The 13,212-nt window shown below is 52.2% G+C and overlaps 1 protein-coding gene across 1 annotated transcript in view; it reads right to left on the bottom strand.

Annotated features, from left to right (window-relative positions):
• The window catches only part of LOC114828508 (uncharacterized), a 77,399-nt gene extending 68,904 nt beyond the window's left edge, over positions 1 to 8,495 (bottom strand). The window contains 1 exon segment of the mRNA XM_029112927.1: positions 8,436 to 8,495. Within this exon segment, the coding sequence (XP_028968760.1) occupies positions 8,436 to 8,495 (60 nt within the window).
• Between the last annotated feature and the right edge of the window lie 4,717 nt (positions 8,496 to 13,212).

Below are 13,212 nucleotides of genomic sequence, written 5' to 3'. Positions count from 1 at the left end.
CTCGGCAGCTTCAGAATTCCGAGATGACTACAGCAGAGGATTCCATCTGTCGCGCGCGTCCCGATCGGGGAACCATCGATAGACGTTAATGAGGCCTTTCTTGAGATTTTCCGGTGCGTAACGCGCAACATCACCGCATTGTTCTGATCCAGGACTGGAGCGAAAATCTCGAGAGCCCGATCGAGTCATGGGACAGGAGTCTTTATCTCGTTCGGTGCACTCTGATGTTGCGTCTCTTTCACTCCATCTTCTCTTTCTGTAGAAGAGTTAAAAAAACCGACAGACGAGCGGTCCGGCAGTCATGCAAAGAGTCTCTGAGACAATAGTCGTCTGTTTCACAATGAAGGTTCCTTCATTTGAATAATATTGCCTCCAGCCATTAATGGCGGAGGGCAATAGACGAACCGCTTCATTACAGCGGTGGGGTGGCGCTCCTTATCTGTGCGCGGAAAAGAGTCTGTCGCAGTAAAAGTCGACGATGGCGGCTTTTCCTTCCTCAACTGCCGAACGAAGAAAGGAGGTTGCTTGTTCACTCACTTCTCCTCCTCAAACACTCGCCAGCACTTTAGATAAGGATACTGAAAGGACGGAGTTGATTGTGAGTGGCAGGTTCCCGCACCAGAATTCTCTCCTACCCTATGTCGGAGACGGGGGATTCCGCGGGTGAACTCGGAGCGCGCCGGACGGATAGAGTCGAATCAGTGAGGGAAGCAGTTTCGGTCAAGTCCAGGGATTCTCATTCTAGGTTTCGTCCATTCGTCAAAGGAAAACATATTAGATGTTGAGCTTCCGAGTGACTGCGGAGAATGCAATGCACCGACGAGCCCATTTCGTGCTGATAACGTTCACTGTATACTACACTCCCCACTAGACAACAATGCCGAAAGCCGTCTCACATATAAGCTTCCGGTCCAGCGGAAACTCGAGATCCTAAGTCAATGACTGCCTTCGACGATGGATTGGTCGCTCTTCGGTCTGCTCCGCGGGGAGCTAGGTCAGCCACACTTGATTCTACGCAAGCTCGAGATTCATATCAGATTACCCAGACTTCAAGAATCATAGAGGATAGAGAAGCCTCTCACTTTCCGTACAGTTTGTATCCCTCTCTGTCAGATTCGTCTCAGATTCTCCACTTCTTTATTTTCGCTGCTGGGCGTGGAGTACGCTTCGTGGCAATGAGGGCCGAGATACGGCGCAATCTCCTCATTAGTTTACGCTCTCGGTGAAGTGCTCCCGGGTCGCAGAGACTCCCCCGACGATAATTTTCGGCGAGGGTCTTAGTATGAGCTGAAAGGGTCGGGCGGACAGATATTCTGAAAGTTTCACGGGCGATTCTTGCCGCACCCCGACGGAGTTTTGAGTCAGCGGTTCCCAACCGATTTCATAGCGCTCCCGTAGTCCGCATTCCGTATCGCGGAGGCTCGCGCGATAAATAGGCTCGAACGTATCGTGAAGTCAAGGTGGAGCAAAGCGATAGCACGATTGATGAAGGACTTCGACGATATCTCAGCGAAATTGAACTTTGAACTCCGAAATCACAGCTCAGGTGGTCTATTGTGGAGCCAATTCAGGCAATCATCGAAAAACCACTTTTTTGCTCCGGAATGATCTGGAGTGAAGATCCCTGAACATCAGCTGATCCCTACAGAAATTCAGTCGTTGTGGAGATGCTGCTCTGAAAATATCTACCATAGTCTCCGAGGCCACCGCGACACCGTACGCTCTCCGCTCTCATGCCCCGAGACCAAGGCCAGACGTTGTGGAGCCGCTGATCTTGATGTCTACTACGCATGCAGGAGGACCTCAAGAATCCGCAGAGAGAGAGAGCCCAGCTTGAGCCTCGAGCACACACACACACTTCCGAATGCAACGTCGGAGCGAAGCTTGTCGAAGTGTTTCGAGAGTCGGATGCTGGGCTTTCACGAGACCTCGCGCACTGCGTAGGTAATTTTGGGGCTCCAGCGACCGATATCGAAGTCGCCTAATCCAATAGTCTCTGATCAGATTGACTGGAAGACCGGCCCGGCCCAGGATTTCTAGAGATTTACAGATACTCTAAAATGAGAATCCGTCGATTCAGAATCTAAACTACGAGTCGAGCTTCAGAATCATGCTTTCCAAAGCAAATTACGCTGGCACCGCTTTTACGCGCTAGGAGGTTGGATAAACAGGTTTCTGCCTTCTGTCTTTCAGCCACGGCACAGAACGCTCCGTCAAGGTTCGACGCGGACTCAGGTATCCATCCTAAGGGCCGACGCATCGCGACGGATATCACACGTTGGCTCTAGGGCGCCCGGGAGCAGCTCTGATTCCAGCAAACGTATCGCCGAAACGATACAGCTCGGCGATGGGCATGGAATAAGTTGATGAACTGAGCAATTCTCGGCTAGATTGATACGGGCGGGGAAAAAATCGAAGGAAAGTGCAGCCTGGAAAACGTTCTCTGTATATCTATTTCCCAGAACCCAATCAGTGAGTAAGCTCAAGGGTTCTGCGCAAAAACTGTCCTCTGCCCCGGTTGTATCGAGGCACTCAGGCAGGGTCTTTATGCTAATCGAGTCGGAGCCCCGAAGCGAGAGGCTCGCCTGGAGAGCGTTAAGCCTTTGCTCTTCATAGAAGCCCCCTAAACTGTACTTCGAATTCAAAAGGCTTGATCAACAACTTGAGTCGCGCCTTTGAACGGCGCTACATATGAGGCTTTCAATGGGTGTTGCGAGTAAGAGCAAGTCGACAAGTCGCCGTGCTTTCCGGCCAGATTTATTCAACTCTATAATGAACCGCGTCGGTAGGGATCGTTTCCACACGGCCTCTGGACCCGGGACGGAGGCAACTTCCCCGATCCAGCGTAGATTTGCATGCTGGTTTGCGCTTTTCTCTGTTTCGTAGCCAAGCCCGCGAACAGTATGCAATCCTCTGCGGCACGAAGACCAGCCATCGACTCAAATGAATCCGTTTCGAATTTGTGCTCGGATATCACTCGATCGCGGAGCTGGCAGCACGTTATGACCAAGACATGGTGATATCTTGGCATAGGGACCCTTTGCCCCCTGAGCCCCATGCATGGTAGAGGTTCCAAATGTAAAACCGAGTCATCTCCCGGAGTTCCTGGGATGCTTTTCTTCCGAAAAAGCCTCCGTTCGCATTCCAATCTATAGTTTCCTTTGAGGGGCTGAGGCGCTGAGCTGCGTCGTTTCGAAATTACATTCTCTCGGACCGAACGCGAATCGACGGTTGATTGTCCGCAATCGGACTCGGCTCCGATGCGGGACCTGACATTTTTTTCCGAGGCTCGACCAGACAGATATGATTTCCGTCAGGCGGTCGGGCAGGCGAGCAGTCTTCTGAATAGCTCCTTATCTCGTCAAAGAGCCGTCACGCCCATGTTGATACGAGGGGTCATCGTATATATAATATATCGGCTGCCTCGTCATTTGCATATCTGATACTAGGAAAAAGCGTCTCAGAACATCGGATCTTCTCCTCAGGGCAAAAGTCGACGCGGCACACGACACGATTTGGAGCTTTTGTCTCGTCGGGCTGAACAACCGAACAACGTACTCCAGCGCGCTGAGAGAGTTCGGAGTGAAAATCTCACGGCCCTCGCAGAAGTGATCCAGCAGTTCGAGCAGGTGCGAACTCGGGGGGCTATATTTGGATCAGCTGTTGAACAAAACAATGAGATAGGGACTCAAATAGAGTCGCAATCGATCTGCCAGTGACCAACAGAGTCTAAAGATCGTCGTTATCGCTAACGAATCCCACTTGACCACATCGGCCCACCTGACCCGAATGGGAATGAGTTTTTTTTCGGTACAAGCTAACACGAATACCTCCACGGGGAATTCAGAAACGTGCCAGCAGCGGCCAAATGGTCCGCGCGAGGACGCGGAATCTCCGAGTCGTCGGAGGGAGTTTTCGGACTCTGACGGGCAGCCTCCAGAAGAAGTGAGATGGCACTGTGATACCTACTTCCCCTTCTCTCCAGCCATTTGGCCGACCCCCAAGCTTGTTCCATTGTGGGAATAAGAATGGGATAGGCTTTCGCTGGAGTTTTGGAACTCCGGGTCTTTGCACGGGGAAAGTACGAACATTCAAACCGCGCGGTGCTCGCAGAACAGAAGAGTGGTGGGGTGTTAGGCTGATATCAGCTAGCGCCATTTATTTGGCTAATGACGCGGAATAATTCACCCCGTAATATATTAAGCATACGACGCTTCGCCTCGTGGGCGAAGCCTTTTAATAAGACGAGAACAAACGGGGGATGGGAATGGATTCTCTATCGATTGTTCCCTTCATTTCATAGTCGTATTCAGAAATCGATAACGCAGCCGGCAGCTAGCAGGTCCATCACTTGCCAGTACCGAGTGGTTCTCGAAGGAGCCAGGACCCGATGTGACACCAGTAGACCTGACTCAGGTTGATGAATAAGGAAGGTTTTCCACAGGGACCTTTCTGTCAATAAGTAGATCCGGGGAAGCGGAAAATTAAGGGCTCGCCTAATGAAGACGAGGCTCTGCTTCCAATACATTTTCGTCAGCATCTCGCAAGGCCAGCCGTAGCGAATGATGACGGAGTTACGTTAACGAAGCCCATAAACTAGGCAGACCACTTCTTTTACGCCGCGCTTGCTTTCTTCAGGGCTGCGTGCACTGAAATGGTAAGACCATAAAAAAGGTCGTTCTCACTTAACATCGAAGCCGAGCCTCGAGCAGCCAGCTCCATTCACTTGGTCGGCCTCCAGATTTTAGGTAGAAGAGTGAAATCCGTCGAAAAACACTGGAATTATGCTAGGTTTGTATGCATGCTCTTCGCTCCCTCCATAATGCTGCCTACTCTGTCTGGACCGACGATAGTTCAGATACGCGATTCTTCAGCGGTTATTCACTGCGCAGCTTCCAACGTGATTGCCGGTCGAGAGGAGGAAATTCCACAGCTCACTCGAGATATACCAAGAAATTTCCTGTTGGCATTTTGTGTGAATGGTGGGCCCCCTGTCCGCGCTTTGAGCTGTCTGTGATGAAATATAGCCAGAACCTTGAATTTTCGTAAGCTTGATTCTTATTTCGCGTCAAGTTAACCTCGCCAACGCGGAGTTCTAGGGGACTGACTGTGTGGATAGCAAACCGCGAGAACGCCCAGCATGCTGGCGGAAGAGCCCCGATTCTTTCCGTCTCTAACGCTTTAAAAATCGGTAGTCTTCCGGGATCATTTCACAAGCAGGGTTGTAGGCGTTGACGTCAGTTCGTCTATTCCAAGCCTCGTATACCGCAAACTCAATCGTCAACGAGACTAGAGACAAGGTGTGCGTTGCCCTCGATAGCAAGGGAGAGGAATGAGGCACGTCAGCTGCGTCTGGTTGTTTACGCACGAGTCAATGATATTCGTTCAGATGTGGCATGAAACTTTCCTGGTGGAAAAGTTCGGTCTCCGTTTCTGTATCCGCTCTCAGATTTAGGGCTCTGAAATTCTGCTGACTTTTAGGGACACCTGTGGCCAAGGTCATTTGTCTTTTGAGCTCTTTTTTTCCTCTTGCCTGGCTCCGACGAAGCTCGCGTTCACCGACGTCTCGGATGAAGAAAATCTTAGCGCAAACTCAGCAGAGAGAGCGCCGGCTGGCTTCTTGATACTTTCAGCTCAATTCTATGCTTATCGCAGCAGCCTTCAAGGTTCATCATGAAAATTCGTCACACAAAGAACATTATCGGAGACTTCTGGATACGCTCTGGACCAGATCACGCCTTCCGCCCGAGCTTCGGTACCTGACCTCCGAAGACGTCGAACCCGAGAGTTTTCCTTCCCTAATCCATTGCCTTATTCTCAGGACAGAGTGTCTTGTCAATGTCGAGTTTTCCTGATATGATCACATTCGTGATTCGAAAATCCGATTCATTGTCTCGTCGTCCCGAGTGTCTGAGTGAAGGATCGGTCTCCAGGGAACGAGCATGATAAAGCCCCATCAAACTGTCTGAAAGAGACTCAGAGCGTATAGAGGCAAGCGCGCATGCCTTCCTGGCAACTCTGTCACACAAGTGTCTCGGACGCGGGAGAGATCGACGGACGCACGGACAGTCCAGACACGGGACGAAAGCTGACTGGCCATCCTTCAATTGTCAATCAACGCGGAGGGCTTTTTCTGAAAGGACGAGCAACGAGGCTTGCTGAGCAACCGTGCGTCGGTGGTAACAACCAAAGTAGCAACCGGACGAACGAGCGGTCCTCCGGCGCACAGAACACACACTGACGACAGGAACTCGAGCTCCACAGTCGAGGGCAGCGCAGCAAAATGACGACACAAGGAATAAATTTCAATTTCCGCCCGAGAAGAATCGAGCGGCTTGTTTGAAGACGAGGTGAGCTACCGAGGAACGGAGCCGGTTGAGCCAGAAGCACGTGAATGGTCGAATTTACGGCATTGCATTTTAGTTTCGTTCGTCGTTGGTCGGCGCTTCTCGAGCTGAAAGCGTGACAAAGTAGAAGAATCTGTCACGCTCTCCCCGATTCCGGCCTGTTCGGTGGATTCGCCGTCGGCGGGTCGCCGAAATTTGAGGCTAGGTAGCTCGAGCGGTATGCGAGCCGTCAAGGTGGTTGCGTGGGGACTCGCGTCTCTGCATTCAATTCAGTCCGCGGAGGGGAAAACTTCCGCCTATAGGGGAAGGGACACTTGTCATCCCCTCTGATGGCAGAGGTACGAGGTAGAAAGCCCGCTGCGCGGGGCAAGTGCGGAAATCCACCAGGGAAACCACATTGTAACAAATATCCATCGCCTTCGAAAAGTCTGTTACGCTTGGAAGTGAAGGAAAGTGAATAAGATTTCATGCGAGAGAGACGCGCACAACCAGTATGAAGATAGGGATGACTGATGCCCGCCGCAGGAACGAAACGAATGAAAACGCATAGAAGAAATATTTCTCCGATTTCACTGCGAGCGGAAGACAAATGGTTCCGGTCTCCATTTTCCGAGAGCTCCTTCCTGCGGCCCTTGTGCTGCCGCTGCGTCGGAAAAGTCGAAAACGCTGATACCGCAGAAGGTTAATCTGTCGACTCCCAAACTTCCGAAAGAGGAGGTCATCGGTCAAAATAAAGAAACTCCTCCGAAGAAGGGGGAATTAGAGGCCTTTGATCGAGACGCCAAGGATCTGCAGCTCCCCGTTGGTGGGAGTCTTGGGGCGTGCCGCTTTCCCCCCGGGCACCCGGGAGATTCGATCTCATATGGTCTTTGTCGAGTTGCCGATTTCTCCGCCATTTTCCTCCGTACCTTCCTACGCGTCCATCACGACTAGAGAAGTACATGTCCCTACTCAGAGACCGAATCGTCATGATGAACTCCACAGAGAAGCGGAGAGAGCCCCTGGCTTTGAGAGTCCTCTATAGGCCACCGAGGCGGATGTTGGAAGCGACCCCATTTTCTCTACAAAGACATCCACGGCGGCGTCGCGTCGTCACAAGAATGTTGTTTTGGGTTCTATTCATCCTCTCAAACATGGAGCTATCGTTTGCAATTTACCGCGTTGAGGATGGGATCTCTGCGTCTGGTTTCTCCCCCATAGAGTAATCCACTGAAGCCTTTGACAACACTTTCGGACTTGATGACATGCTTCTCTCCATCTGAGCGAGCTCGCAAACATAGTTTCGCTTCCGAGGTGTCTGCATCTAGGAATCCGCACGCGCGGGGAAAATCTATACGCCGGGCGATGAGACGATTTCTCGCTTTCGGACGTGACCACGAGGAGCATCCGCGAGGTTTCACCTTTCGCAGCGGAGATGTTATTCTATCGACTCCATCGATCGATCATTAGAAAGAGAGTTCCTTTTTCGTCTCCGTTTCCGAAACTGGGACAATTCAGGTCTCGCGGGAGTTCAAGCTAATTCTCTTGTTAGAGGGCCGCAGTTAGGCATACGTTGTTCCCCGAGTTCGCCCCAGCTCGAGCTGTGGAGATTACAACCTCGGAGAGGGACACCAGCCGTCGATGTCTTCCGCTGCTTTTTGAGGCAGAGCTTTTGCGGTTCATTTGGCTTTAAAAGTCAGAGGTGGTTCTTCCTCCTTATCGGAAGGATGCAGGGAAGGGCTCTATGAGTCTTCAAAGAGTTTTCTCGAACGAGAACAGGACGGACCCAGTCTTGACGACCGACCTTGACACAGACCGAGAGTAAAGAGTAGTTTCATTCCACCGTGCGTCCGCTTTTATAGTCGACTGTCATCCTTCCTTGGATCCCGGAGGGAAGCAGTCGAAGTTTGACAGCACATTGGTGATACTCGCGGTCTTTCCTCCTTCCTGTGACTTTCATGTAGGCATGGGCCGAGCTTAGATAGGTAATCTCAAAGTCTGGAGCGTTCCGATGTCGAGCCGACCCGGGTCTCCGTCCAAACGTCAACAGGTGAGAGCTCCAACATCGCACCCGGCCCATGACAGCTACATTCAACGATCCGTACAGACCTGATTGACTTTGCGGAAGCATCCGAAGCATCCCATAGTTGACGTTGGTGACGAATCCATGTTGATGATATCTCCGGTGTTCGGCACCAATAATAATATCCACTTCCGAAGTGTTCGTAAACAACAAACGGCGGAACTCACAACCACAAAAGAGGCTTAACCCGGTAGGCGACGGGGATTCCGAGAAATCACCGGAGCCGCGCGGCACTCTGTCGTTCAACACATGTTGACATTCTCGCTGCACATTGCGAGAGCGAGCATACTGACTCCACACGGAGGCGCACTGGGGTTCCGAGCTCCGCTGCCCACGAAGGCCCGCGCTCAACTGTGCTCCGGCTCGGAGAAAGGGCCCCCGAGCTAGTGCGCATGCGTCGCCATGCTCCTCGACGACCATAGCCCGGTCCTCAGTCCTTCCTCCACCTCCCTTGAAACACACAGTCCCGGCTTCTTCATGTAAGGGAGATGTCACCCCTTCTCTCGAACGTCCGTCTGTCGGTCGGTCGGTCAATCGAGCGGTCGATCGGCCGGTAGATCGGCTCCCCTCCCCCCAGGGCCCCCGGAGAGGGAGGCTCCCCCTCGACCGCCTGCCCGTTCTCCTAGTGGGCTTGATGGCTGACTCGGCTCACCTGGTTTCCGTGTGGCAAAAGAAAAATGACAGCTCTAAGCGGAATAGGCAAGTGAACGCTTGCGGGGATTCCAGATGGAAAATCCGGCGTGGGACGCAACGACGCGCATCGAGACCGAGCGCAATCCTTCATCTTGGGGCGCGCCGCTTTCCCCTCAGGCACCGACTCGAATTCAAATCAGACCGTATGGAGAACTCGGACCACAGGAAAAAACGTTGGACATTTCCTACGGTGGAACGTTTTCGGAATGTACCACGTGTTCGTTCGGAGGAGGGAAGTCTCGAACGTCATGACGCGTAGGCAGCAATAATCATCAGCGACGGCACTGTGCGCGGAGCCTCGAGAACTTTCCAAGATCCCAAGGCTGGATCGGAAGGTTGTTGCCAGATCGAAGGCATTTGTCCGCATTTGGCGAGCCCCCATTCATTTCTCGGACGAGTCTCCAGGGAAAGCAAACGGAATCTGGCTGAAGATAACCTCACAATTTATTGGCGACATCAGTGCTGCGGGGATTACGTGAGCCTACGAAAAAGCGCTAGGCTCGTCCGTCCAGCTGCCCGTTCGGGCTACAAGGATCGCCCACCAAGAAGCCTAATGTTAAAGGCCGAACATAAGCGACGACTACACGCTTAGGACAGCAAGATGCCCTTTACGTTCCATGGTCTGGCGACGAATCGGCAAGCAGGCGAACTCTCAATCATCGCATGAAACATACGAAAGCCTATCTTCCATTCCGGAGAATATTCTCCATCTTTAGCTTGTATCCGTCTCAGGCCATCCCACGAGTGCTGCCGGCGTCGAGCAGAGGGTAGTGATTATAATTTTTTTCTTGTCCCAGAATTCGCGGGGAATAATCGGGGAATTCCGCTCCGTCATTTCTGCCCTAGGGGGGAGCACTCGTTTCGCGTCAAAATCCCAAGATCTGGTGCTAATTCAAAGATGTAGATTCTTTTGTATCAAGAAAATTCTCATACCGACCATTGGGCGCTGAACTAGCAAGGAAATTGCTCGGTGGTTGGGCTAGTCACCCCAGAAGCTCCCGATTCTTTCGAGACGGTCCGCAAAGCCTGCTTCGTATGACTGAAGCCTCGTTGGGTGACGAAGACAGGTCATTGGGACGTCGGTTTCGGAGAAACGAGGAGCCCGGGGATCGATGAAAGTGAGGTGGGGAATACGAAGGCCTGACCCGAGCCGCGCAGAATTAAGGGAGCAAGGTGGAAGATCTCATCGCGCTCGAAAAGGAACTCGCCCGCGTACGTCGAGAAACAAATCGATGGTCGGATCGATGAGCGAGCTTCCCAAGTTTCTTTAAATACACGGCGCGAATTCGTGACAACTGTCACGTCAATAGACGATGTTTCAGAGGAGCTTCGCGTATGTGGTAGGCAGCATCGGAGCTGGAAGCCTGTCCTCTGGCTCTCAATCAGACCGAAAAAAATACCAAAGCTGCTCTCGACTCGTTAGGGGGAATGTGAACCTCCTCGTACGTGAAACCAGATCTCTCGGCGAAGCACAGGATATTTTCCCGACTCTTTCGCATTTTCCTGTAATTGCAATCTCTCGATCGAGGAAACGCGCCGCGAGTCGACTCGGTGTCGTGTTGGTGGCACGATGTTTCTGTTGCTCGGGGTGAAGTCCGCGTTCGCTTCCATTTCCCCCGGTCGTTTCTTCTTTCTTTGTATGCAGTCGGCCATGAAAAGTGCTGAGCTGACGCCCAAACCGATTCGACCAGATCCGGACTGGCAAGGCAGCTCCGGAGTCTACCCGGGACTTTTTTCCTCATCGTCGAAGTCCTCGCTCTCGTCTCTCCCTCTTCGTTCTCTTCTCCCTCCGCCCGGCCTTCTATCCCCTCGTTTTTACTTGGACTTCCTTCTTTCCCACATAATATCCATAGACTTAAGTGACTTCCAAATTCTCCCTTCGACTGACACTTTCCTCCCCCCCCCCCCGACCGAATGAGACCCCGCTCCAGCGCTGCTTCGAGACAAGTTGAGACCTCTCTCAGACTCACCAGCTCCGCACGTTCCAGGTTTGCGTCTGAATTTCTCTTCCCATCCCCTTTCGTCTCTGTCCATAGGAAAAGGAGCCGACCCTGTCCAAGAGTCATTTTCCCTGAGGCTTCCCATACCTCGTCCTCGACATATACTCGTCCTCCATACCTCGTTTCTGAATCAGCAAAATAGCACTTTCCAGAACCGAGGTCAAGGATATCCGTAGGCTATGCACTCGGAATGATCACGGGTAAGAGAAGGCATCAATAATGGAGTGTATTGCCGAGAAGATGGAGGAGCAAGAACAATCTAGGCCAATAGGGAAGCGCGAAGTATCGGGCACTCGCTTCTCGGACAAAACATACGATCCTTATAGTCCTCCCCTCTGGAAGGATAATCCTCAAGCCTTCAGAATGTTTCGACCGCCCCTCTCCGCGAGTTTTCCAAATAGGCAGCTGCTCCGACTGGCGTAAATAGCAGCCGACACGAATCGGCTGCGACAGGATTGTCATCTGTGTTGGAAGCGCCGCGGGCATCAGTTTTCAGGCGATGACGCCATCGAAGAAATTCGAATCGACAGTACAGGAGCTCCTCTCTCGACCGATCGCGGAGCCGTGGTCCCCTCGTTCGGGATTACCGACGAAATGAGAATGCGACACTGAAGAAGCAAAGCGTCCTCGTAATGGAAGGTGGGGTGGCAATGGTAGCGTTTGTGGTCACATAGACCCTCATGGCGATCGTTAGGCAGACGGTCGTTCTCCTGACGGTGACGACCCGGCCGTCCAGTCACTTAGCGCAGCCGAAGCGAAATGAAACTGACGACCGGTCACATCATTCCGGTATGATATAATACCGAGCTCCTGATGAACAGACCGAAAATACTCGGACATCATTTTTTTTCACATCGACGGCGATTCGAGAGCTCAGATAAGCGTCCAATTGCTCGAACTGTCGAGCTCTCAACTGTCAACGATCTACTGATAACAGGGACGCTCCGTGCGATGAGGGGCAGCTTCTGATATCGCGCGCTCGTGCAGATTCCCTTCGGAAAAATCATTCGTTGATGACTCGAGGGGAAGAGTCTAAGGATCGCTCATTGGAGCGAGCTCGAGACAGCTCTCCTCGTCGGACGCAATCTCGCGTCGATTCCTAGACTCCTCAGAAAGTTAGCAACCACCCGTTTTCTCGGGGGAGCTTCAACTTCCCATTTTATTGGGGCCACCGAATGATCTGACCGTCACAAAGCGAAAAGGAGAGGGGCAACCATTTGGAGAACGTTTCGTTTCTTCCCCGTTTGATCCGGATTTCCGATTTCGGTTCCGGTTCCATGCGCGGTCCCGCATTCTGATCACGTCAGAGAACTGTAGGTACTACGAGAGAGGCGGCGATCGGGCGATGGGGAGCTATGGCGTGGGACCGGGGGAAATAAGAAAGCAGGACGCAAGAAAACGAGACGGTGGGAAGAGAGTCGGTAAATTACGACTTCGCGAGCTTAACAGTCCCTCGAGGAAGCACGGGAATGCTGCCGATTCCCTTACTTGCTTTCTTCGAGAGATGGAATCATTCTTCTCCGCACGCGATCCGGGAGAAAAGCGAGGATGTCAACGTTTCCCGGCACGATGTCCATTATATCCGCCGGAGCTGCGGCTACCGCATCGAGTCGCTGAAATCCTGGATCCTCAACAGAGATGGGTGGCCTCGATTTCGCTGAAAGCTCGGGTGACGGAGATTGTTGCGTCTCAACAAAAACCATAACCATTCCCCTGGCAACTGGCTTTGGGTTCAAGTTTTTACTATATTTGCAACTAGGCGTGGTTTGCTGGGCGCTCGCTCCTCCGGCCTACTCCACCCGATTAGAAACCCAAGTTCTACGCTGGCTTGTATCAACATCTACGCCGTCGCCGTGTCGCAGACGATCCATGGATCGACAAGTGTCACAGAATGCTGTCGCTCCCGCCATAGATACAAAAGTGTTTAATTTTGAATGAGACGGTTTTTTTTTATTTACGAGACTGCATCGCGAATCCTCGGTCCCGAAGTGAAATTAGTGATTGATGCTCATTGTTCGTGCTCGGAGAAGAGCTGAATGAGATTCTCCGCTCCATGCACCGAGCTCGAACGGTGTTGATACAGTGCTTCAAACACGGGCCGAGAGAGACC

The sequence above is a fragment of the Galendromus occidentalis genome, unplaced genomic scaffold, assembly GCF_000255335.2.
Source record: "Galendromus occidentalis unplaced genomic scaffold, Mocc_1.1 scf7180000077538, whole genome shotgun sequence".
Lineage (NCBI taxonomy): Eukaryota > Metazoa > Arthropoda > Arachnida > Mesostigmata > Phytoseiidae > Galendromus > Galendromus occidentalis.
Note: the sequence above shows the minus strand (reverse complement) of the source record. Positions and strands in the feature narration are given on the sequence as shown.